At 43.4% G+C, this 27,756-nt stretch overlaps 1 protein-coding gene across 1 annotated transcript in view; it reads left to right on the forward strand.

Moving 5' to 3' along the window:
- The window catches only part of SHC3 (SHC adaptor protein 3), a 430,233-nt gene that overhangs the window by 249,279 nt on the left and 153,198 nt on the right, over positions 1-27,756 (forward strand). The window contains exon 3 of the mRNA XM_078675642.1: positions 17,964-18,027. Within this exon, the coding sequence (XP_078531768.1) occupies positions 17,964-18,027 (64 nt within the window). The remainder of the gene's footprint in view (positions 1-17,963; positions 18,028-27,756) is intronic.

Raw genomic sequence — 27,756 nt, forward strand, 5'->3', positions numbered from 1 at the left:
CATTGCACTTGTGGGCAATGTACTAGAAATAGTGAAGAAACATTGCATTGACTGACTAAGATAAATCAAACAGAGTGGGCGATTATGGTAACAGGAATGGGCTGTTAGACTCTGGAAAATGACAAAGGAAGAGATAGTTAAAAAAAAGGAGTGTTAAATGTGACGAATTGGCAGAAGCAAAGGAAAATTCATATGCGTAAGGTCCAGTGAGCAGGGTCGGATTGGGATCACAATTATGCCTGGGCACTCCCCAAAAAGTGGGCTACATTTCACATCTGGTTAGTGTCAATGGAATTTTGCTGGTTATTTTTTTTTGTTCTAGTTTTGTATAGCGTGAATGAAAGTCATTGGAGACATGAGCACCAGTTACTTTACACAAGATCAAAATCATTTTCATTTTCAGTGGGGAACATCCATGACAACGCGGTCAAAACACCGCGCTGCCATTACCACGCGTCTTTTACAACGCAAGTCGTTACCACAACTTGCGCTGGAGGGCGCTCTAGACTAAGGAATAGTAGATTTACTATGCCAACACCTTCCCTACTGTACGTAGGCTGGAGTTGGAATAGTAAATCTTACTATTCCTAAGTCCAGCACCCTACAGCGCAAGTCGTGGTAACGACTTGCGTTGTAAAAGATGCGTTGTGATGTACCGCGATCTAAAAGATCACGTTGTAACATCATACAACCATTTTCAGTATGGAGATTAGGTGATGTGCTCAGAATCATAGGATGTTGAGCTGACACTCGGACTCGAACCCAGTTTCCACATCTGCAGCTTTGACCATGGCGCTACATTCATTTATATGCAACCCGTTCCTCCCCACAACAAGGCCTCGAAGACACTTGTGTGAGGTGACAGCATGTGGCTGCTAAATACCCTGAGGCTATAATGGGCTGTGGAGAGGGTAAGAGAAGTGGCCTCTGGCTGAGCACGCGAGGTAGTGCGCCAAGGTGAGAATGCTCCAAAGGCTAAAGCAGCACCTGGACCCCAGCCTCAGTTTACAGCATGGCAGGGGAGTGCTCTGTGATGCTGGTGCCACATTAAAGTGCACTGGCAGGGAGTGAGGAAGTCTCTTTGGCCCACTTACAAAGGCACAAAAACAGGCCCCCAGGTCATGATAACCATACACGTACCATCCAGCTCAGAACCATGCATCAATAGTGAAAAAATGCACAGCACAATATTTCAATATATCATCACTGAGATCCGGACAGAACTCTTTCTGTGACTTGTGTGAATGCCATTTATTTTTCTCGGGCACCGACATGTGGAGCCATATCTTTTCAATTATTTTGCTTCAGCTCAGAGCGTACACATCTGCAAGCCTCCACTCTGCTTCAGCTAGAGACCCAAGCAACTTCCCTGAATGATGAGTATCACTGAGGGGTGAACTATAGCACCACTGAAACTGACACTTAACAGTCAGTGCTTTATATCTCCATCGCAGACCAAACCCTCCAATCACTACCATAGATGCTGTTCTCGAAAGGAGAAATCACTGTCTTCCCCCTACCAACCCCCTAACACTACATCGATGTAGAAAAAAGAATTTCAAAACTGTTTAAAAGGTTGCTTCATAACGCAACACACTTTGGTTGTAATAGGAAACAGTGTTAACTAGCTAGAAATAGAAATCTTAAAGAATTAAGGGGCATATGTATCAACATCGAGATTTGCGAATCTCAAATAGCAATTGGTATGTATGTAGAAAATCAATATTTTTTGCGATTTCTTAAAATCCAGGAGCCCCATAGGAATGAATGTGAAGTTATTCTCAATTTGCGATTTGCAATTTGAGAATCAAAAATTGAGAATAATTTCAAGGGTGCAAGGGTGTCATAAGGACCCCCTGATGCACCCCTGAAATTCGCATGTGTGGGCATATGGCGCACATACATGCCCTAAGGGCATGTATGTGCGCCACATGGCACCTTCACAAATGCAAAAAAGTGCTTTTGTGAAAGAAATCGCAAATTACCACCAACTTCAAGTTGGTGGTAATTTGCGATTTCTTAAGGAAACATCGCACAATTTGGCTGCTTCATACATTGCATTTAAGGAATCGCAAAATTTGCGATTCCTTAAACGCAATCGCAAAATAAGGAATCGCATTTGCGATTCCTTATTTTGCACTCAAATTTGCTGCATACATACCATTTCGCGAAAATGAGTTTGCAAACGCCGAAATTCTGCGAATTGAAGCGTTTGCGAACCCATTTGACCTCCATACATTTGGGGCCAGATGTAGGTAGCCAAATACCGGTCGGTAACGGCCGAATTCGGCCGTTACCGACCGGTATTTGGCTTTTGACATGTAGGGGGAAGGAAACAGGCCAATTCGGTAATTTTACCAATTCGGTAAATATACCGGTCGGTAAATTTACCGACCGGTATTTTTACAGAATCGGTAAAATTGAGATGTAGGTGGGACTCTTCTGAGTCCCACAAGCCCTACAAATTCGGTATTTTACCATCAAATTCAATTTGATGGTAAAATACAGATTCAGGTGTGCATGCACATGTGTGCATGCACACCAGTGCCATATGACAGGCAGACCTGCCCTTAGGGCAGGTATGCCTGCCACATGGCCCCCGAACCTTTTTTGGGGGTGCTAGAGGGTGTCAAAGTGACACCCCCTGCACCCTTGTCAAAATCGGTATTTACCGATTCGGTAAATACCGATTTTTACCGATTCGGTAAAAGTAACATCTGGATGTTCCTACATCTCCCCCCTTCTTATTTACTGATTCTTATTTACCGAATCGGTAAAATTCGGTAAATAAGAATCGGTAAATTTTCCCTACCTACATCTGGCCCCAGGTCCCTAATCCTTTATGAAATTATAAACTTAAATGCGAAAAAAGCTCTGACTTCCTGTGGTGAAGGTGGTATTCTACTCAGCGTTATAATCAAACCTGGACTCACGAGGCACATCTTTGACATTCCAAGGTGGCTCCTAACAACTTCTTCCAGTGAACGCTCCCCCGTGTGCTACTGCACCAAATCTCTTGAAATCCTTGGGATGAAGCAGTTTGCAATCGTATAATTGAGTAAAAATATGCTCCCATATATAGAAAATTAAGGTAGATTTAAGGGCTTTTTTCCCCTATGTAATGCTCATAAGTTTGCATCCTTCTATTGACTATTGGTTATAATGTGATTTTAGTTTAATTTCTCTGGTAATAAAGTTAATCTCTTTATCAAGTGTAACATTTAAAAGTAATCACATTTGCAATGCACCTGAAATGTGTGAGAAATGTACCATGAGCACTGTTAGTGTGAAAATCCTGTGGGCGCAGGTAACAGTCTATATTTGTTCTCTATGCCGCTTAGAACGAAAATGGCTCTCGTCAGGTGCCGCGTGGCCCGAAAAGCGCCCTGTGTCACTGGAACATTACTTCATCTTCTGCAGGCTAACAGCGATGACTGTACCTAGGCTTAGTCATCAAATCACACCACCATTTTCATGTCTTTGAACAGATGGCAAAAAAATACAAGCTGTACAGCTCGGCATGAGTCCTTCTCTTCAGATATTTTAACCCGCTCAGTAAACTGAGCTAGATGTTATCATTGTTACAGCGAGTAAAGGTGAACACTTCGGAAAAGCTACAGGGTTGTGATTTTGAATAATATTAGTGAATTTCCTCACACAAGTGTAGATAAACTAATGGGCATGAAACATAAAGGAGCATATGTACAAGGGAATGGAGGTGCCACAGTCCGCCATTCTGAAAACGAAGAGATGAAATGTATTTACAAAGATACAGCACATCCCTGCGTTTTCCCTAGTGCTGGTGCTCAATTAAGCTGCCTAGCGCCAACGCAGACACCCTTGCGATGGTGCCTGTGTTGAGGGAATGATTGTTTATGTGCAGGAAGGTGTCCCTTCCTACACATAAACAATCCGAAAAGGTGATTTGTAACATCTATTTGTGCTGCATTGATAAGCACACATAGAAGTTGCTAATTGTCATCTTTTTAATGATTGTTTATGTGCAGGAAGGGACACCTTCCTGTACATAAACAAACCCAGGGCTGTTTGCCGTTTTTATGTGTGCTGCACAATGCAGCACACATAGAAACCAGAAAAACAAGGAGAAATAAAGCATTTCTCCTGTTTTCACATTGTTAATACCAGGTTTTCCTTGGTCTTAATTTTTGTGCTGCCTCTTTTTTACGCCACCCTTGTAAATAGGGGCAGCGTTAAAATCAATGGGCGTTGCGGTGGAATGCTTACCACAACACCCATTGCCCTACCCTTTCACACTAAGTATAGCATGAAAGGGTGCCTTATTTACAAAGCGGTGGTAACCGTTAAAAGCAACGTTCCTGTGGCTAAAGGGGCTTGTAAATATGCCCCAAAATCTTTGTGCCAAATTGCAAACCACTTTGGCTCTTTTGGTGTCCTTGGTAATACGTTAAGGCAGTCTTTGGTGCAAACACCTTTTACGAAAGCAGGTTTTAGAAGGTAGTAATGTGTGACAGCAATGTTTGTGCGTATCTGTTATGAAATGTGATGTTGAAGTACTGTATTGTGGTTATGGTGTTGCATTTGTTTTGACTGTTTTATTGTGCAGTGCCTTCTTGTGTTGTAATTGGATTGTTAGGTTGTGTTGTGTATATTATTTGGTTTTGCTATGTTTACTTTGAATATGTTAAAACATGTTACTACAGTTTCAGATGAAAGCAGCACATTTCTTTAAAGTTAGCATGTCAAACGACTATTTATAACTGTCTACGGTAGTAAAATAGCGGTGTTTCAGAGCTACTTAAACAAACAGCCTAAGACTGTCCTAGCCCTCCGAGTACTTCCACTATGTGATACGCTCCCGTCTCTCTAGACCTCAGTTTCATCAATAGTGATTGATGCATGTTGTCATCACTAAACACAAAGACCTCTGAAGCACAGGACGCTATCAGTACACCTTGAATGAATGTAAAGAGGTGTCAGGAGCCGGAGTTGTAATGTGAACTATTCCTTCCATTGTCAGTACACCTTTCAGCTGATTTATTGGTAGATATCGGAGCAATGACGTTGCATCCACCTTGATCAGACTATGCTGTTTTTGAAGGTTTAATGACATGTTCCAAGATCTCTCTAGGCTATCTAGGCGTGATCCCATGAGCATCACCCTAACGATCAATATGACCGTTTCATTTGCATATTTCACATGATGGGTTCATGTAGATAGGATTGAAAAAAGGGGAAAGGTGAGGTGCCTAAATGCTACCGCTTTCTTTGGAGAATGAACAAGTGTTTACCATAGGTGAGAACATCTTCCAAAATTGTAAAAATTCACATTGTACAAGTCATTTTGGTCCAGTTAACGGACCATTTTAGCTACAGATGAACCAAGTCCATCCAATTTCAAAAGGGACAAGTGACTCAGAATTAACAATACATGCTCGTTGACAGCCCTGGGAAAGGACATCCCAGTATCACCCTTAATCTTTGAACTGCCTTCTGTTTCATCTTATCTTAACTTATAAAGCGCATGGCTACCCTAACGTGCACCTACAGGTCTACAATTAGGCCACAGCATTACGTTTGGCACGTTAGGCACGTTTTGAGATGTTTTCTGAATTTGGCTCAGTTCTCAGACTGATTGGCACTGTATTCCAAAGTTTAGGGGAGAGGTAGGAGAAAGATCTTCCACTCCATGTGGCCTTTAAGATGTGCGGAACTGTTAGGAGACCTGTGTTAGGGGATCTTAAAGTCCTGCTTGGAATATAGGCAGTCATTAGGGCTCTTATCATTTATTGCCCTGTGAGTTAGACACAGTCCCTTGAATTTAATTCTATGTTCCATAGCGAGCCAGTGTAAAGAGATCGAGGCTTTCTTGGCTGAGGAACTTTTGGTTATCTTGTAGAGAGTTCTGGCTGCAGTATTTTGCAGCACTTGGAGCCTTGTTTGAACTGCTTTGGGGGAGCCAAGATATAGAGAATTACCATAATCCAGACATGAAGAGATCAGTGCCTGGACTACTACTTTTCTGCAAGGAGTAGACAGTAAATCCAGATTTTTACTCAGAGTCCTCAACATGGCAAAGCAAGAGCTAGTCAACTTTTTGACTTGGGCTTTCATTGACAAAAAAACTGTCCAGCCACATTCCCAGGCTTTTTATAGGGGACGATGGGATGGGTGGAGTCCTGATACTGTCTGGCCAACCTACCAATGTCACTGAAGGTGGGTTGTTTTCCAGTACCATCAGTTTGGTTTTGTCTCCATTTAGTTTCAGTGAGCAGCTTGCCATCCAATGGGCCACCTTCTCAGGGAATGGACCTAGCTCCATCTGAGAACCCTCATCTGGGGTAAGGGAGATGACAAGCTGTGTATCATCAGCATAGGAGACAATACACATTCTGAAATCCTTGATAATGGAGGCCAGTGGTCTGACATAGATATTAAAAAGCGTCAGGCTAAGTGCGGAGCCCTGCAGAACCCCACACTTCAAAGGGATGGCCTCCGAGGTAACAGGGGGGTTGCCAGACCTGGAATGATCTTTCTTTTAGAAATGAAAAAAGCTATTGTAAAGCTGTACTCCTTACCCCAATTTCCCTCAACCTGAGTGCCAAGGACTTGTGGTCAACCACATTGAATGCTGCACTAAGGTCGAGGAGGATGATAGCTGTCACTCCTCCCTTGTCTAGGACTTTCTTTACCTCCTCAATGACCACTAATAACGCGGACTGCATACTATGCTTCAGACAGAATCGATTCTGGGAGTCATCATGCAGCAAATTATCCTCTTGCTTAGAGAAATTGTGGTTGATGTGTTTCTTTAAAACTTTACTAAACACCGGTAACAAAGATATAGACCTAAAGTTCCGTGAGCAGGCATGGTCAAGATGAATTTTTTTTAGCAGAAGCTTGACCATTGCATGTTTCCATTCCTGTGGAAATATGCCTGTAGAGATTGAAAGGTTTAGTAATTTCTGGATTATAGGAAGAATTTCTTGGCTCCCTTGTGAGAGAATGCGGGGAGGGGCTGGATCTAGTGGGGAGCTTGAACTTTCCCAAACAGATCTGGGAGAGGTTTTTCGGTAATGAGGGGAAAATTATGAAGACAATCTGTCCCTTCCACCAATAATGGTGTTACTAGAGCAGTGTATGAGATTTCCCTACTCTTTTGTAATTCACTATAGATGTTGGCCACCTTATTTTGGAAATAAGCTGCTGAGTCTTCGCAGCATCTTTCTGAAGGATTGGGCAGTGGGTTTCCACTTTCAGGAGCAGTGATTTTTCAATGCAAAATAGCTCCCTAGGAGTGTTGGCTGCCTTGCCCAGTAGATCTTCATAAAATGCAGCTTGCACCCTCTTAATCTCTTGATGATAGTGCCGGGTGGCTGCCCGATAGAAAAGGTTTCCATTGTTATCGTATGTGTGACTCCACTGTCTTTTTAGTTTTTTTCACCCCTTCAAGGAGATTAAGGATTCATTAAACTAAGGTGCTGATTTTTCTTTGCATTGCTTTTTTAGAGTGTGGATGGGGATCAGATCATCAATTGAGTTATTAATCCACCCATTTACCATGGCATTGGCAGCATGAGGATCATTGTAGGGTCTAGTAGGAGGGCAAAACGTTGAAACTACAGAAAAGAAAGAGGCCTACTGGAGCACTGATTACTTTCACTCACAACCACTGCCTTCATGACTCCTAAGATCAGAGATAGCTTGGTCTGTGCCTGTGGTAACAAGGACGAGACATGGATAGCAGCTGCTATCTCTGCCTACATGGATAAACAGCCTTTACAACAAAGTTTTTACCTCGTAAAGCCTTTAAAACACATTTTTTTGTGCAGATATTTTTACAGCGAATATGCATTTAAAATGAATGTCAATACTATGCATTTAAGGTGAGTTGGGGTGGGTGGGGCATCTCCCCCACAAATACATTGTTTTTCAATATAAAAACAATGTGTGGTATTGGCATGCGTTTTAAATGCATTTGACGGTAAAAACATGCGCACTAAAAAATGCGTGTAAAAAGCATGCAAAGTAATTGCATGCGATGTACCATCATACACCCCCCTAATTTAGATTGATGGGGCCAGTCATATCTCCTGCACCGACTTCACCCATCTGTCCAAAAGGTGTGTCTTCCATCCCATTATTTTTTAAGCTTGGAAACTGATACCCCAGCATGTGTAACGGCATATGCTTGGTGTACCAGTTGGATTGCAGAAATAAAAATATCCTCATTCAAAAATATGAGATATTCTGCTAGCAGGCCCCCCAAAGATAGGAGGCCAAATCGGAGGGGGGGGGGTTACCACGCAGAGTGAGCACTATTCCGTTCACTGCTGTCTTGGATTTTATAGGCACGTGATTAACTGTTGCCCTCGGTCTCTAATATCAATCATCTGGAAACCTGTCATAACAATATGAACTTTTTAGGGAATTAGATTGGAACCCTCTGACATCGACCGTGAAAGTTATGCAAGTCTCAGCAGTGACATTTTAGTTTATAGATCACTAGCTTTCAAATCTAAAGTCAAGAAAGACACTTGCAAACTATACATTGCCAAGGAAGATCCATCTGTGTTGAGGTGGACGAATCAGAGGTCTTCACATGTAGTACTTTACCTTCGTGTGCTGACTATATGCTATTGGCATCGGATGGCGAGAATAATAGATCCCAGGTAATGGGCAAATTCTCTAAGGTTTTTGAGAAAAAAGTCAGTATGATTAATGGGTTGGTGCATAAAATTAAATAAAAGGCCTAGGTGCCATTGCCACACAAAGTCTAGTGGGACGGAAGTGGTGATTGCTTCTGCCCCTCATGCTCATTATCACCCACTGAGGAGAAATACTCTGTGATAGAAAGGAAACACCTTGGTGTGTGTATGGGCTGTAGACATTGCTGGAAGTACATATGGAGGAAAAAAAATTCTGACAAACTTTTGACTAAGTTATTGACTACAGAAGGTGTTATTAGATTATCTGCCAGATTTATGAGTTTGTCAATGCATTTGCAACACTTTATACATGATGTGAAAAATGCAATGGGTCCTTTTAGTAGAATGTCTATTTCTATGAAGTAAATGTATGGAAAAAAGTCGAAGGAGTACTACATAGCTTGTGATACAAATGTAAAAAAAAAGTTACAGTGCGATCCCAGAAAATGAATGGGACTGTGCATATTGGTGTGATGAAATGGGGGAAAAGCGTTTAAAACGCAACTTTTACAATGCAGTACCTTTACCACGCAACTTTAACAAAGCAAGTAGTTACAACGACTTGCGCTGGGGGGAGCTCTAGGATAGGGAATAGTTAATTTACTCTCCAAAACCTTCCCTACTATCCACGGGGACTGGAGTTCGAATAGTAAATTAAACTATTCACTATCCAGCACCCCCCAACGCAAGTCGTTGTAACGACTTGCGTTGTGAAAGTTGCGTAGTAAAGGCATGCGTTGTAAAAGCATGCGTGGTAATGACATACATCCGATGAAATGATGAAAGAGGTTAAGGATAGCGTTACAAAAGGTTCAGTAAGAGTCTTGGGAAACAGGATTTACATGCTTATCAGGAAGAGAGAGATGAATTGTGGGAGGATGGATGATTTGGGTTATGAGGGAAATAAGGTATTCCTCTGTAGAATTTGAGAAATAGAATCATATCTGTTTTAAAAACGTGCATTGGTGACTTAGAATTGATTTTGATACTGAAAATCCGGTTAGAGATTGTGTACAATGTGAAGGGGCTGATAAGAGACAAAATACTTTGAGACCACCACCTTGGTAAGTCCCACTTTTCCATGTAATCAGTTAGTTATGGATATTAGGTGACCGGTGAGCTGGAAAAATAGATGTACAAGTACTTAATTGCCCTAGAAGATCTTTTCTACGAATGGATAGCCACGAAAATTGTTGGCTGGGCTGCTGCTAAGAATGTGTGTTTATGGACTGATTATTTTGAAGAAGAGGGCTCCAGCATCCATTTAGACTGATAGTGGTGTTCAGTTTAAATCAAAGGAGATGCAGTAATATATAAAATTCTCTGGTAAACAGCACACACAAATTAACCTCAGTGTATCAGCCATGAGATAATGGAGTGGTTGAGAAATTAAACTCTGTGATTAAGGAATTTTGCAGCTAGCCAAAAGGGCTGGAATATTTTGGTACGGGTGGTGAAGAAACATGGTATGGTATCATATCATGACACAACATTCCACAGGTGAGAGCCTTGTTAGAAAAGGGTGCATTCCATATTCAAAAACAATCTAGAGTCGGTGAGTAGGGTTAGGTTTATTCAATCGGACCCATCAGCAATGAGGAAATGTGTTGAACATACACAAATAAGTTATAAGACATACTATGATGAAAAAGATTGAGTGAAAGGCTTTGAATTGAAAGTTGGACAGTGAGTGAGTGGTTCTGAAGAGTAGCTTCTGCTGCTTGTGTGGTGGGTGGTCTCTACACTCTGGTGCACAAGGGTCTTTCTTTTTTATTAATATACAACCTTGAGGAGCTATGTGGATTGTAGATGTGTGGCCCCTCTGATTTAACGCATCTGCTCCTCAACTCACTTTGTGCTCAATTTCCCCTTTTTAGGTCGAGCATTAGAGACCTCTTGTATATACTTTAGTATATACTTATATATGTATGTACTTTGTGGGCTCTGTAGATCAGCCCTACGACTTGTCTGCTTCCGCTTAGGGACTTGTTTTCCTGTTCAGCTGCCTCTATTTAACTGTCTTGAAAGAAAATGACCAGTAGAGGTCAGTAGAATACCAGAATTGCTTTCTGCTTGTTCCTCTGCCTATATTTAAGTGTCTTGATAGAAAACGACCAGTAGAGGTCAGTAAAATACTAGAATTGCTTTCTGCTGAGGGACTTGTCTGGAAATTGCCTCTATGTAACTTTCTTGATAGAAAACGAACAGCAGAGGTCAGTAAAATACCAGAATCACTTTAGCATTCTCTGTATTCCAGTCCATAGAAACTGTCTTCCATGAGCACCCATAGACAATGATATTTTTTTCAAATCTTGTATTTCTATACCTTTTCCTGCTGAAACGCAATATTACTCTCCATGTTTTCCCATGCCTGGTTTGTCACGCTGTTTGGTGGTTACTTTCCCTACATGTTAAAGAACAGTAGATGTTTTAGCACCCATGCTAATGTGCTGCATAGCTAAATACATATAAGGTCCTTAAGGCAAGACTGATTGCATTGAAAATGCTTGTTTCATTTTTACATCACTGGAGTACAGCACTTAGCAGGGAAACGTTTCCCACTCTATTGCCACTGCCAAAGCTAAGTTGGCCCATGTTCTTTAACTATGAATAGTTTATTCAGCCTGGGATGGGCTGTTACTCCTTTGGACATGCTTAATGTCTTCAGTTTAAACATGGACCTAGATTTCAGTACTGTAGCAAACAGTCCACTCAAAGAGTCTGCCCTCCGTCCTCTAACAACTTTAGGTATAAAACAGTGTAATTCCTTTGTTAAACTTAACTTCCTACATGAGTTTGTAAAGAAACACTCCCAACACTTATCTGAATTGGGTGTATACATTCTATTTATTGATAAACTTGAAAGAAACTTCACTTTTGAAGGGCCTATGAATGTTTCTTCCCTTCAGCCATATACACAGGTTAACGTAAACATGTTGCCTTCAACCCTATTTTCTAGGTGCGTATTCAATCTGATACATGCAGAATTCAAACAGCTCTCATAGTCATCTCTTGATGTATCGTGTGCTACCCGATGATGCCTGGTCTGCGTCAGGTGCAACCTCCTCCAGTGCCACTCAAATGAGATCCTGGTGGTTAACCTGTACCTTGTGAGTACAAGGTCCACCCTTCAGTCTTTGTGTCTCACTCTGTAAATGGTTTGGCTTCACTGAAATAGGTCATGATTTCAATACCCTTTTCAGGATTTCAGGCTAAGGCTATTGCAGGCCCCTGGTAGTAATCTAAATTTAAGAACCACCTTAGGCTTTTCATGTCGAAGAGGTATTTTGGGAAACCTAGTGAAAAGCAACCTCACTTGAAGTCCCAGTTCAGATATTTCTCTCCCACCATAAAAGTCACTGTCTCTTAGTCAACTGTCACACACTCTTCCCTTTTCTCAATTCCAGAACCAACTTTCTGTGATGACATCACACACTCTCTGCAGCTCTATCTGACACTAGAATGTCCACTGCTTGAAAACACTAATCCAAATTCACACACAGAAATCAGACTGAATGCCCTCCTAGCCAATAATAACAGACCTCTGCTGCTGGACTGACTTGGAGGTACTATGTGCAAATGATTCTGCGATATGTATTTGATGTCAGTGCTCTAAATTGAAGATATTTTGGAAAGAAGTACTGGTGGCATTAAGGAAAGGTATAGGTATTCAATTCCTCATGTTCCTGGATTCATTGTGTTAGTGATTAAATCAACACAGTGGGGAGTGAATGGATAAACCGATCTGGAAGCTAAGGTACCAATTATTAGACCTTTGGAATGTTGGTAGCTCCATTGAAAACAATTTAGTGCTCCACCCCTTTTGTACCGCCAGGCTTTTAATGGCCAGTAGAAGCCCAGAGCTCCAACATTCCAGTGTTTGTTCACTGCTACAACAGTGAACAAAGACCTCACGGAGCCCGAGGGGCTTTCACCCCCCTCTGGCTTTTGTTAGCCCTTTGTTTTACAAATTAGGACATTCTGTCGTCTATGCATGGCATGTTCTAATAGCCTTAAAACCCTCCGTAGCAGGCTCTACTGGCCATTAAATGCCCGTTCCCTTATTAAAGGCCCTCGCCTTCAGCTCGGGCCTTTTCACGCTGGAGCAGGCTTTTAATGGCCGGTAGAGCCTGCTGCGGCAGGCTCTAAGGCTATAATATTGTCTGCCAACCTCAACAGTGGGAGAAATCTGAAATCCCAGTACTGGCTACACAGGGCCTGGAGTGTCATTGCTTTGAAGTGTCTTTCTCACAATCTGACAGATTGTTATTTCTTCGTGTGGTGTCACTTTTTTGTGCTTTTTAAAAAAAGGATCACTTACACCCCTAGTACTTGCCCGTTTGTAGCGCACAGCTGATATTACGAACTGTCGCGCCTTTTCCCTGCTCGCATTCAGCGGCCGCCATCAGTCCAGGCGTGCGCGCTGACTCCGCCCCCTTGTAGGCCACGCCCCCTTGTTTTGACTATTTAAAGCACTGATTTGCTTGCGGCTGACTGACAACTCCTATCCCAGTCCTGAGGCGGAAAGCCGGGAGCTGGCGGTACTCGATCTTTGTTTTTAAGAAAAAATTGTTATTTCTTCGTGTGGTGTCACTTTTTTGTGCTTTTTAAAAAAAGGATCACTTACACCCCTAGTACTTGCCCGTTTGTAGCGCACAGCTGATATTACGAACTGTCGCGCCTTTTCCCTGCTCGCATTCAGCGGCCGCCATCAGTCCAGGCGTGCGCGCTGACTCCGCCCCCTTGTAGGCCACGCCCCCTTATCTCGCTAGTTATGTGCATGCACAGGAAGCGCAGCGGACGAGCGCAGCGGGAGCGCCTAAGGCAAGCCCGTCTGCGCCCGTCCGCGCCAAGACCGCGCCAGGGGCAGGAAACCCTGCCCGACCCTCCAGGCATGTCAGATACCTCCCTAGCGAACTTCACCTATTGCGTGGTAACCATCACTGCCCTTGTAAACTGGACTTGGCTAATGTCTCCGGCCCTGCCAGCTGCAAACACTGCCGCTGGTCCCTCACTAGTAATCCATCTCACTCCCCCGTCCCTTCACCCCAAACCAAGGACTCCATGCCTCCCTTCAAAGGTGGTTTGATAAACGCCCGATCTATGTGTAAACATAGTCAGGATATACACGACCTCATTCGCAAGTTCGATCTGGACTGTCTTCTAATTACAGAAACTTGGCTAACGGAAGACAGCAACCCAGACATAGCCACTGCCCTCCCCCACGGTTACTCCTTTCTTAGACAAGACAGATTGAAAGGTAGAGGTGGAGGCGTTGCCATTATACTGAAGAATACCTTCAATTGTCATACGTTTAGCCTAGACCCCCTCACTGATACAGAAGGCATGGGTTTCTCTATCAAACTCAGCCAAACCTCCTCCTTCTCTGGTGGTTTGATCTATCGCTCGCCCGGAAATGCTTCCAAATTTCTAGCCTCCCTAAGTGACTCTCTGGGACACTTTCTACTCCGCTACCCTCATTTCACCCTTCTTGGAGACTTCAATCTGCACCTTGAGTCCCCATCTGACCTACAAACTCATAGTTTTTTACAGACACTTGAAATCTTCAATCTCCAACAAAGTGTCCTCCTGCCTACCCATTCCCTAGGGCACACCCTCGACGGCATTTGCACTAATTTCCAATCTCTCACTACCTTACCCCCCCTTCCCCAGATATGGACAGATCATAGCCTGATCCCATTCAATATTACTATCTCACACCCCACCATCAACAAAACTACTTCCCATCGCGAGCACTCTGTTAACTGGAAAACAGTCCAGGATAACCTTACGCTTAACCCCATCCCTCAAACACACGCCCAGCCCTATCCGGCAACACGGAACTAGACGCAGAACTCTTCCATAATTGGATTTCTCATGAAATCAAAAACCGGAACTCTACTAAGCGTCCCCGTAGAAATCCAAAAAATGCTAAAAACAATGCCCCCTGGTTCACACCTGCCTTAGCGACCGCTCACCTAATTTGCAGGAAGGCCGAGCGTAAATGGCGCAAAACATATGCCAAAGACGACCGTCTAGTCTACATCCAACAAAGAAAAAACTATCTTTCTAACATCAAATCTGCTAAGAAAACCTATTATGTCAATGCCATTACAAATGCCGGTCAGAAACAAAAAACCTTATTCTCAATAGTAAAATCATTTACCCAGCCCAAAGCTCTCCAACCTGAAATCCCCCCTTCCCAAGACCTTTGTGATAAGATCTCAGACTATTTTGACGAAAAAATAGCCTCCATCCAAATGAACTCCCCCCCCCCCCTCAAACCCATCAAGAGCCCCCTATCCCTGAAAAATCGGAACCCCCAATTGGGAGTTTCAATCATTTCACCCCCGTCACTCTAGCCCAATCCAGAGAAGCCATCCTATCTTGCAAATCAGGCTCCCCCTCTGACCCATGCCCCCCTAAGATCCTTCACCAACTTATAGACGTTTTTAACCCTGTCATCAATGACATAATCAACTCATCACTTAGCACCGGATCTGTCCCCCGCATATGGAAAAGGGGCACTGTTAAACCGCTCATGAAGAAAGCGAACAAATCACCGGAGGATCTGACCAATCTCCGTCCGATCACCCTTCTCCCTGCCTTGGGAAAAATAACAGAACAGTTGGTCTACAAAGAACTTAAGATCTACCTGGAAACCCATAACATACTTCATCCCCAACAATCTGGTTTCCGTCCCAGGCACTCAACTGAGACCGCTCTGATCGAACTGTCAGACACCATAAAAACGCTGCAAGATCAGAGGAAGAAGGCCATCCTTATACTTCTCGACCTCACAGCAGCGTTCGACACCATCTCCCACTCTATTCTCATCAACCGACTGATGGACATAGGGATATCAGATACTGCCCTACTATGGATAAAATCATTCCTCAACGACAGATTCCAAACTGTGGCCCTTGGTCCCTTTCAGTCTAAAGAAAAAAAGGTCGCCTCCGGAGTACCCCAAGGGTCCATCCTAAGTCCCCTCCTTTTTAATGTTTACCTCATCCCACTCCTTTCCCTGATCGAATCATACGGCATACCAGTTACCTCGTATGCCGATGATACGCAGCTGATAGTACCTCTTGAGGATAACTCAACCATGGCTGAGTTCAACCTTAAAAACTGTTTAACTGCGGTCTTTCACTGGATGGATACTAATCATCTCAGATGTAACTCCAGTAAAACAGAGATCCTTCCCATCGGAAAAAACACCTCCTTCTGTCCAGCCCTCTGGTGGCCGGACAACTCTGTCGCCCCTCCACAGACCGTTACAACAGCAAAAAACCTCGGTGTAACTTTCGACTCGGATCTTTCCTTCGACCAGCACGCAAAGCTTGTCGCCGGCAGATGCTTCGGCATAATTAAATCGCTCAGAAAGTTTTTCGACTTTCTCCCTCTCGAGGCTAGAAAAACAGTTACAGTGGCCCTCATAATTTCGCGCCTTGATTATTGTAACGGCCTATTGGCAGGGACAAAAAAGTCTACACAAACCAAACTCCAAAGCATCCTTCATACGGCTGCCAGACTGGTACTGAAACTACCCCGCAAATCCTCTGCCTCTGCAGCCCTAAAAACCCTGCACTGGCTCCCCGTCCATAAAAGAATTCTTTTCAAAATACTAACCATAGCCTTTCGAGCATTCAATAAAACTGGCCCAAAATATCTAACCAGACGCTTCCCCCACTACATACCGAGCCGTGCCCTCCGCTCTGCCCAAGACAATCTCATGTCTCCCGCCAGTTACAACTTAAAAACTAAAGGTGGTAAAACGTTATACTCCCTGGCCATCAAAGCCTGGAACAGTATGCCCAAACATTTGAGACAACAGGGCCTTGAGAAACCCTTCAGGAAACTCCTTAAGACTTGGATCTTTAACCTCCCCGATGACTGGACTAAAGCTGCCATCTAGCCCTCCCTCCGCCAACAACGACTAGGCCACCTGGATTTGTTTAGCGCCATGATGCTCCCTCCGGAGCGACCGCTGCGCTATATAAATACCCCCTCACATTCACATTCACATTCACATTCACATTCACAGATTACAAAGGCAAATTTCTATTGGTATGGTTGCCACTGCTAGATTATATGGCTAAAGATTGTGCAGGGCTCTTGTCTAAGGAGGCTAAGAGCATTAGTTCGATTTGATTGGAATAATATTTATAAAGGAGTGAGATTTCATTTCAACCTTGTTGAAAGAAGGGCGGGGAGACAGAGATTTCTATAGTGGAGATAGGTCACAATGGAGAGGACTTAGAGCTGCCTGATCTCGGAAAAGCTAAATTGTGATATGAAGCTATGGTATAAAAGTGGGACAGATCATACAATGTAACTAACTGTGTTTTGCCAGAAGTGGGTGCAGTGGAGTTAGTATGGGGTGAAATGAAAGAGTTCTATTGCCACACGAGTATGTTCTGGTGCTGTGTCACTGTTTGGTTTATTGATGCTCAACATTCAGGATATTTATTTCCTGATAAAGTCTATTTAAAATAAAACATGCATAGACCTAGATGAAGCCAACAACACTACATCTATTGTCTACATTGCTCTACTGCCAGGTAGCTTGTTAAAAATGGCCTACTTATAAACCTCATGGGGGTTACGCTTGTAGGTGAGTACATTGAATTCCATATTCTGTTTAAAGTTGGTTGTCAACGTTCTTCTGTTTAACACGTTTGCAGCTGTAAGGGTGGTTAGCTGTGGTTATATCTAAGTGGCTAGAGGCTCTGAGTCTACAGTTACCATTGTGAGTATTATTGCAGATAATCTAGCATGCAACATTCTGTTAACTAAAAAGTCATAACTGGCAGAAGTTGTCACATGATTAAATGTTTCTCCACAGCAAGCATTCTTTTAACATTCGCTTTAGTTTTCACACGTCATGTCAAAGGTTTGTGTGTCTTACAAGATGTACTTAAACAGTGTTAAAATAAGTGTAGTGACAGAGAACATAATGGTTTTAATCTTCATAGAATGCAATACCCAACTTTGTATCTACCTTTTCATAGAAGAGACAAAAAGAACGCATCTGTGTGAGCCAGTTTGTGTCGAACCGAACAGTAATATAATGTATGATAAAAATAAGAAGGGCAGTTGAAAAAGCCCCGGGATATAAAATATGAATATATAAAGCCATAGTAATGATTCTTTTGCATGAAAAAAGAAATGCTTTGTCTTTCGCATTTGCACAGTTAATGTGAGCTGGACCCATGTTGCTGTCGAACGAATGAGCGATTTTAAGTGCTCTTAATGTATTGTATTTTCCTTCAGGGAAGCAATCAGCCGTGTTTGTGAAGCTGTACCTGGTGCCAAAGGAGCCTTCAAGAAACGAAAGGTACCTTTTGTTGTTTTTTTGCAATCATTACTTTCTTCCTCCCGCCCTCTTCGGAATAACAGGTGCCACCCGAGCACGTGGACATGCGATTGCCAAAATGTGATGGATTAACGACCGTGAAAGACTTCCGCTGCTTGCAGCTCAGGTGCTAACTTGGAGGGCATGATTAGTCCGCGAGGGCTCGCGCAGCTGCAGCGCTGATTAGCAGGGCTCTCGTGGCTGATTCCGTGGGCGGGGTGGCGGACATGGGCTGAGGTGTTCTGGAATAGAGTGTTTTTCAATTATATAGCACCGAGCGCGTGCAACCTTGGTGCCCGCGAGGTTGCCTGTTCAGTTGTAATGCCCAAGGTAAGATGGATGCCAGAGCACACGGTGTTTATTGCCCGACATAGCCTGCCAGCCGTTATCTTTGAAATTAGGTACCGCTTCCTTTTATGAGGCTTGTGATTGGAACCAACATTCTTAGCTGAAACGAATCTGCTGTATGACTTTGTGCAAGTCATATAAGGTTATTAGACGACACCGTGTCATCAGGGCCGCCATGTCCTAGTTCTGCACTTTCGTTTAACAGCCGGCGCGCTATGAGAGTGATGTTCTGCTTCTCCTCATTTGAACCTTTTTGGAAGCAACGAGCCTGTATATTTCTCAGCGAGTAACAGAGAAAACACAGTGATGAGGAGTCACAACTTACTGTATGGCAATGCGGTCACCCGCCTATATGACGAGGCGGGCTTTCAGCCTAGCCAATCATAAAAGGGGGAGGGTGCACCCTGCCTATCATATCAGCACACAATTTGGATATACTTGTGCTTTGAAATTTTGAGTGGTACAGAACTGCTAACGCGGGATTACTGGTTACTAATTATCTTGCCAAATCCCTTCTTCCTGTCGACTGAATCGTTGGTACCTGTCTTGAGTAAAAGGTAATCTCGAGGTAAACAATCAATTTAAGAACTTACACCACTCTAAATGACCACTGACCAAAATTAAGTTTTAAAGATTTAATATAAAGTCAAAGATAACTGAAGATACAAGCTTCTCAAAATGAGATTCAAAAGGTATATCGGAATCACTATGAACATGAACTTCTTGAATAGTCTGAGTCTGAAGAACAAAATAATAAGTACAAGTTCGAATACCATCAGGGTTGCTAAAATGGATACAAGTTGCAACCTCAAAGTCATTACAGAAAAGAAAATTAAGGTTAGTCTGTCCCTACACTATACTAAATGACATCCCTACTTAACAAGATCTTAACCCTCTAGGTGTCAGCCGTGGTGATTTCCTAAGAAGATCACGCACTTCTCTTTGTCTCTTCTCTGATAATGGGTCTCTCCTGATCAGCCTATCTGCCTACCCATCCGCTTCCTTAGGCTCCCAAAATCATCTGCTCTGCTCTCCTCCCGGGTCACTTTCCCTAATACCAAATCACATTTCCAACAGAAACGCCCCTTGGGACGCCCCTCACGTGGTACATCTTTCCGCGGCAAACTCCATGATGGTACTCTTGAAGACCCTCGTTAAAGTTTACCTTGGTTCCCAGGCAGCTTCTTCAGTGCGCTGATACCCCCTGAAATTCCTGGAAACTCCTACAGGCCTGCGCAAGGCGCCACTGAACAAAGTCCCTTTCATTCGAGCTGATTAGGACCCTCGCACCTGCATACAGCTCTTCCTGCAGTGGGCCTCAAATTCCAGACTTCACCATATCTTAGGCCATAAAACACTCTCAGAGCTTCATACTGGACACCTCACGACCTCTCCTCTAACGAGCACATGACGATTTAAACTTCATGACATTATCGGCTCTGGCCTACTTGATTTACATGCAGCAGGTTCCTGCACTCTTAAAACGTTAACTTGATTTAAACAGCAAACATTCTTAACTAGCATACGTTTCTAAAATAACACATCTATAAAGCATATACTTTTAACCCTAAATTCAATAGTACATTTTGAAAGAACCATGTCAACCTTGTCTCACATTATTTTAGCAGCACGTTTAGATTTGCTTGTGAATTGCCATGAGGCCTACACAAAATACTGGGTTTTAAAGTTACATTCAACTCTTACATTATTCCTGTAACATGAGAACATGAGGTTTTCATATTCATCCCAAACATTTCTACATTAGTCTCACACAGTTATGATTATCGTTACTCTACTTAAACATTCTATGCATTTCACCACTGAATATAAGACACTCTGTGTATTTCACTTCTAAATATAAACACTCTGGTGCAAAGTACATGTGAACTAACTACGTGCTTGTAAGTATGGCATACTTATACATTTTTTCCCAAACTCGTGCTCTCTCAGTCCCCCCTTTGATGACCTTCAGGGGTCATCATCACCATGACTCTAAAAATGTAGAACCTTTAAAGTGAAGTCAGGACAGTACCACTTCTTTTCATACTCTCTAATGCTTTCAGACTTTTGTATTGGGTGTCCTGCATCGCCGTCAACTCTTCTTCCTGTTTCTTCATAGCTCTCTGTAACCTATTTGCTCTATACCATTGATACAAACGCACCAATCCCCACAAAGTGATTACACAAATCACTACTATGATGATGGGCTTCAATATGTACCAAACGATACCCTTTCCTAAGTTGGCAAACCAACTTCCAACTTTACCCATTCCATGGCCTACTTTTTCCCACACATTTACCTTTGCCAGGTCCTCAATTTCGTAGTGTATGGCAGTGATGTTTTGTATATACTTCTCTAGAGGCTTTGAATTGTCTGGAATGTAAGTACAGCATTCCTGGACCTTCAAGGCCCTACAGACTCCTCCCTCTTTTGCTAACAGAACATCTAAAGCAAGTCGGTTCTGAAGAACCATTGCCCTAATCGATTGCATCTCCCCTTCTATCAGCATCAAGGACCTTGCAGTACTGGCAGACAGTCTATCTACGACTGTAGCTAACCTCCTGATCTTAATGTCATTCATTATCAATCCTAAGAAAGGGAATGCAGCACCTATTACATCTCCAACTACTTCTGCTGCACCCAGTCCTCGCTTCCATCTAGTTGATATTTCTTTCTTAGGCGTCTCTAAATTCTCAACATGATATATTTTAGGGAAGACAACAGCCAGATAGCATGATCCGTACCAATTATCTGGTAACTTCACATAGGCATATCTTCCACATACAAAATATACATTTGGTATTGCTTGCATCCCTTTCATGAAGTTCTTAGAGTAGTACTCCAATTGAAAAGCATGTTCGCAATTGACTTGTCCTACATAAACGTTTTCATAGTAGGAGTAACTCCTGTGAATGCACAGTTTCCCCCGTTTCTCCTTATCCAAAGCAATTGGACCAATACTTCCTTTTCGTTGTTGTGCCCTTTCCTCCTTGGTCCAATCTGTTTCCCCTTGTCCTGATGCCTTCAATGCCTTCTGCTTTCTGTATCTAGTATCTACCTGTGCTATAAACTTTTTCTCAACTTCTGATATTTGACAAGTCAGATTGTTGTTTCGAGCATGTGAAGTATCTAACGTTCTCCATGGAATAAACCATTTGTGTAACCTGTCTTCGCTTTTGTAGTAGTCCCATTTGTTCAAATGCTTGAAATTCGGAACCTCTGGCAATGTCGAGTCGAAATTCGAGAAGTAATACTCAAATCCGTCTCGTCCATAAAACATACTTAACAATAAACTGCACGTTATTCCATATGTCAACGGGAGATGATGGTATTTGATACCCTCCTCCACCGAAATTGGTAACTGCATACATACATAGCAGTCCTTTACCTCCATGGCATCAACATATTCATAAAGCAACTTAGCATAAGCATTTGACTTGTAATTCCCCTGTGATTCATCCATGTGTAACCTTTTTACTTCTGCATCTAACAACGCTTTGTCTTTCTCATTGATGTTTCCCTTCTCCTTAACTGTGGTAGTTCTCGGTGTTGACACTCCCCTATCCTCCTTAACTGTGGTTCCATCCCCTTCGTGTCCCGCTAGGAATGAAACAGTTACCACTAAAATTATAAGAGAAACCACTACTCCTAAAAATGTAACAGCTATACATTTTGCCCTGCGGTTCGGGTTGCCAGCCTCCATGTTCTCAAACAGTGTAGTTTTCGACTATCTTCCAGCATTCACTTCCTCTTCTTTTCAAACAAAGTCTTTCTCTCTTGCAATGTCTTTCTTGAAACACTTGGAAGCTTGACAATTTGTTTCCGCAAAACAGTTCAAAGTCCAGTAGAAATAGACAACCCTAGCCCTTCTCCATCCACTAAAATGAAACCCCTATCACTTTTCTTCTTCCACTCGGCGCTAGGTTATCTTGCAACAAGTTTACAATTTCTTTTCAAAAGTCTTATTTTCGTCTGAAGTTATGTATGACTCAAGGAGTGACACTACTTCTTCATAAACGTCCATTCGAAGTATCATTCCCTCAGGTTCTGGACAGTTCGTACCACACCATGGAAAGTCAACCTTTTCTAGGATTATTCTCCTTATTTCGCTCAAGACAAGTGGACGGACGAAATTGAGAGTTAGCGTTTTTTCAATTTCTAATCCTGGTACTATCAGTTCTATATCCACAATTACAAAGGGGTCCGTTCTAATCAAGATCACTTTCTTCACTTTTCCAGATCTGCACCCCTTTGAAGACATTCGTAGTATGATCTTAGTCCACAACAATAAGCACTCCTAGCAATTCTACTACTCGTTCCAGCATTTCCAAACGAAGAAGAGTTCCCTCCAATATTGGATATCGTGAACAGCAAACTGGAAACTCAACTGTCTCTAAAAGCAATTTTCTTATTCCACTCAGGAGAGCAGGATGAACGATGTTGAGTGTCAGCAACCTTTCGGTCTCCGCTCCTGGCAGTAGAAACTTTATTTGCACTGTGATGATCGGGTCAGTTCTGATCAGTTCCACTTCCCTGATCCTCCCTGTTCTGTGTCTCCCAGACATCTGCAACAAGGTAGGTCCAATCGGGAGTAGAGTATCTTCTGCTAGGCACTCGCACTCTACTTGATCTTCTAAGACCCTCCTCGGCTTGATCCTGGATATCTTCTTCTGGATCTGAGTCTTCGGATATAGGAGTAAGCGTTTCTTCTTGGGCCGACCTCAAACTTAGCCTTCTTCTTCTTGTTGGCCAAGTGGCAGCTCCAAGCCTTATTCTCCTATTCCTTGTCCTCCCACTTGGTTCTTGGTCGCTCCGATACGGATCTGAGTCTGAGTCGTATTCACTTCTGCTCTCTCCTTCAGTTGCGTCTTCTGTCTCACTGCCGTCCTGCCTTCGCTCTTCTTCTGAATCCGATGCGTTCCCAACTTCTTCCGACACCTCCTCAGCTGCCTCAATCCCTTCTTGCGACTCTTCTTCCACTTCCGGGCTTTCGTCTGGGATGGGAGCTGTTCCTTCTAGAGGTGCTGGAACTCTTCTAGTATGGGATGCATGGATCCAATTTGGCAGCCCCCCGCACTTCACCGCGGTGTTCGTGATCAGGATTACCTGAAAGGGCCCACGCCAGCGAACATCTAGGCAGTTCTTCCGGACGTGTTTTTTAACCAGGACCCAGTCCCCTGGGTTCAGGTCATGACACAGGTTCCTCGCTGTTGGAACTTCAGCCGCATGCACCTGAAGGGACACAGAATGGATGGCGTCAGACAGTCCTTTACAATAATCCAAGATCAGATCATCTGTAATATTCAATAGAGCAGTAGTTGGAACTGTAGGAAGTCTCATGGCCCTCCCCATCAGGATCTCGTGGGGAGAGAGACCTGTCCTCCTATCAGGTGTGCTGCGCATGCTCATGAGCACCAATGGAAGAGCATCTGGCCAACTCAAGGATGTGGATGCCACTACTTTAGCCAATCTATTCTTCAAAGTGCCATTCACTTGTTCCACAATTCCTGAAGCTTCTGGTCGATAACTACAATGCAGCTTTTGATCGATATTCAGCGTGGAGCACAACATCTTCACTATTTCGCTGTTAAAATGTTTTCCTCTGTCCGATTCCAAAGAGGCAGGCACCCCGAAGCGCGGTATCAACTCCCTGAGCAACAATTTTGCCACTGTGAGTGTATCGCACCTACGTGTAGGGTATGCCTCAACCCATCTGGAAAATACGCATACAATCACCAACACATACCGAAGGCGATTGACTCTTGGCATTTCGATGAAATCTAGTTGCATTCTATTGAAAGGCCCCCCTGACCTCCCAATGTGACTCAGTGTGACTGGTGTTCGTTTGCCTACGTTCAGTTGTTGGCAGGTAACACATCGCTTACATACTGATTCTGCTGCTATTCTGAATTTCGGGCAATACCAAGTCTGCCTAAAAACTCTCATCATAGCATCCCTTCCTAGATGTACTGGACCATGTATTTCTCTCGCCATGGGATTAGCTAATTCTTCCGGTAACACAGCTCTCCCATCTGCTGAAACCCAAAAATCCATTTCACTTCGCACACAGCCTGCTATTTCCCATGCCTTTTTCTCTTTTTCAGGTGCGTTCTCCTGCATTATTCTTAAATCCTCCCAAGTGTCTACAGTTTCTAACATCATACTTAATTCAGTCTTTTCTTCTGCACCTTCTATTTCCACCTTTGAGAAAGAATAACTTTGTTCCGCACAATAGCGTGCGACTTCATCAGCATATCTATTACCTTGTGACACAAAATCTGTATTCTTAGTATGAGCTACACACTTCACCACTGCAATATCAACAGGACCTTGTCATGCTTCTATCAGCAATCTCACAAATTCTCCATTTCGAATGGGCGAACCAGAGGAGGTCATGTAACCCCTCTGAGACCACAACTGCCCGAAATCATGAACCACACCGAAACCATATTGGCTGTCCGTGTAGATGGTGACTCTCTTTCCATTTCCTGCTATGCAGGCACGAGTTAGGGCAATAATCTCTGCTACCTGTGCGGAATGTACTCCTTCCAGGCAAGCGGCTTCCACAACTCCAGTAATGGTACAAACAGCATAAGCTGCTCTTAACCGACCAGTATCGTCTCTTAAACATGAGCCATCGACAAAGTAAATCTCATCAGGGTCAGACAATGGCTCATCCACTATATCTGGTCTGGGTTTCGTGCATAGTTCAGTCACATCAAGGCAATCGTGGTCTTCACATCCTTCGCCTTCTATTACAGTAGGTAATGGCATCAAAGTAGCAGGATTCAAGACAGAGCATCTCCTGAGAGTCACGTTTTCTGCGGCAAGTATAACTTGCTCATAACGCGTGAGCCTGCTATTGGTCAGATGCTGCGTCTTCGTCCTGGTCATTAACAATTCAACTGAATGTGGTACATACACCACTACTGGATGTCCCATTACAATACTTTCGCTCCTTTCAATGCTGACACCCGTTGCAGCAACGGATTTGAGACATCCGGGCAACGCTGCGGCTACTGGATCTAATGTAGCCGAAAAATATGCAACTGGTCTACGGGCATTACCGTGGGTCTGTGCCAAGACTGACAAAGCACATCCCTCTCTCTCACAGCAATAGAGTGAAAACGACTTTTCATAATCTGGCATTCCCAGAGCCGGAGCACGACATAAATCGTCCCTCAGCTGTAAAAACGCCACCAGACATTCTTCATCCCATGGTACCGGATCACTCACCTCCTTGTGCGTCAGTTTCTGTAAGGGCTTTGCTTTCAGTGAAAAGTTAACTATCCACTGTCGGCAGTAACCCACCATTCCTAGGAACATTCTAACCTCTCTCTGAGTTGTAGGCGCATTCATTTTCATTATCGCCTCAATCCTCTCTGGGGACACCTTACGTTTCCCTTTTTCTAACCTGTGCCCTAGATACTGTACTTCTGTCAGACAATACTGTAACTTGCTCGGAGATACCTTATGTCCATTTTCAGCTAAATGATTCAGTAAGGCAATTGAATCTACTTTACAAGCTTCCTCTGTTTCTGACGCAACAAGTAGGTCATCTATGTACTGTACCAGAACCGAGTTCTGTGGCAGTACTAGATTCTCTAGATTCTTTTTCAACAACTGATTAAAGATGGATGGACTGTCTGTGAATCCTTGTGGAATTCGACACCATGTTAAAACGCGATCTTCCATTTTAAACGCAAAAAGGTACCTGCTCTCTTCATCCAATGGGATTGAAAAGAAAGCCTGACAAAGATCTATCACTGTGAACCATTCTGCTTGACATGGTATTTGAAACAATATCACTGATGGATTCGGTACCACGGGACAACATGAAACGACTATGTTGTTAATCTTTCGTAAATCCTGAACTATCCTAAACTTCCCACTAGGTTTCTGCAAACCCATAATCGGGGAGTTACAAGGACTGCCCACGATTTCCTTCAGTATTCCCTGCTGTATCATTGACTCGATCACAGGCTTTATTCCTGCAATCGTTTCCTGGGACAATTTGTATTGAGGCGTTCTTGGAAACTCAACCTTTGGTTTTACCAGAATTTTTACCGGTTCTACCCCTTTAATCAATCCTATATCTTCTCCTGTGAAATCCCACACCTCTGACGCCACTGCATCTCTTAAGTCTTGTGGAAGATCTTCTACAGTCAGAGTAGGATATAGTTCTACACAGAATTTTGAATTGGCCACCTTAAAGGTAGCATCATCGTCGGTAGTCTGTACCTCCACTCCTTGTGGGGTGCAGTATATGGTGCAATTCAATTTGCATAACAAATCCCTACCTAACAGACATACCGGACTCGAGTCACAAACCACAAACTGATGTTCGTTCATGTGGTTTCCAATTTTCACAGACACTGGTTCTGTCAAGGGACTAGTCATTCTTTTATTTGCGACTCCTACCACCTGAATTGTTTCCCCTGACATCGGCAAGTCTGGAACCACCGCTGATCTCAGAGTCGAACAAGTAGCCCCAGTGTCCACTAAGAACGTAGTGGGACACCCTGCCACTTCTGCCTCAACAAATGGCCCTCTCTGATCCACTTCTAGAACTGCCCCGAGGGTACAGTCTTCTTCACTGCTCACCCGTTGTCCTGTCAATGGATCAATGTAATAACATTTTTCTTCCTCGATAAACAGAGGCATTTGTTTAAAGACCTTTCCTCCAGCTGCTATCTTCGGTGGCTGTGGGAATTGGGCCCGTGGAGCCGAAGTCCCCCCTTTGGCCACCTTACTGCTTGGGACTGTCACTTTTTGCACTGTGTCTTCTTGGACCTGCTCTTCTACTTCTTGCTCTCCGTTTTCAGGGTTAAAGGGACACTCGCGTCGCCAATGCCCCACCTGGTGACATAGATGACACTTTGTCGTTTTCTTTAAAGTGGCAAAGTCTATCCTAGGTCTCTGCCCTTCTTCATTATCTTTGTTCTGACCATTTGGTTTTCGTCCCATCCCCTGCTTCTGCTGGCCACCCTTCCCAGCGGACTGCATTTGCACCACCATCAATTTCTCCTTTAGATTCTTGGCTTTAGAATCTATCTCGTCACTGCAGTACCTCGCATATCGTAAAATCTCATCTAGTGGTTTGTTCTGCCAACAGATTAAATGTTGCTGTATCATCAAACAAATATCAGGTCTCAACCCCAATACAAACTTTGACACGTACTGCCCTATGTCTTTGGGATCCATTACATCTAGTCCACTGTATTGCTTGAATGTTTTCAACAATCTTTCATAAAACTCGTGAACTGTCTCCTTGGGTTCCTGCCTTGTTCGATCTATTTTTACCCAATCTATATCCTGTGGTGGTACCTTATCTTTCAGCCATGCTATTACCCTTTCATACT

This window comes from Lissotriton helveticus, chromosome 2_1 (genome assembly GCF_964261635.1).
Source record: "Lissotriton helveticus chromosome 2_1, aLisHel1.1, whole genome shotgun sequence".
In the NCBI taxonomy this organism is placed as follows: Eukaryota; Metazoa; Chordata; class Amphibia; order Caudata; family Salamandridae; genus Lissotriton; species Lissotriton helveticus.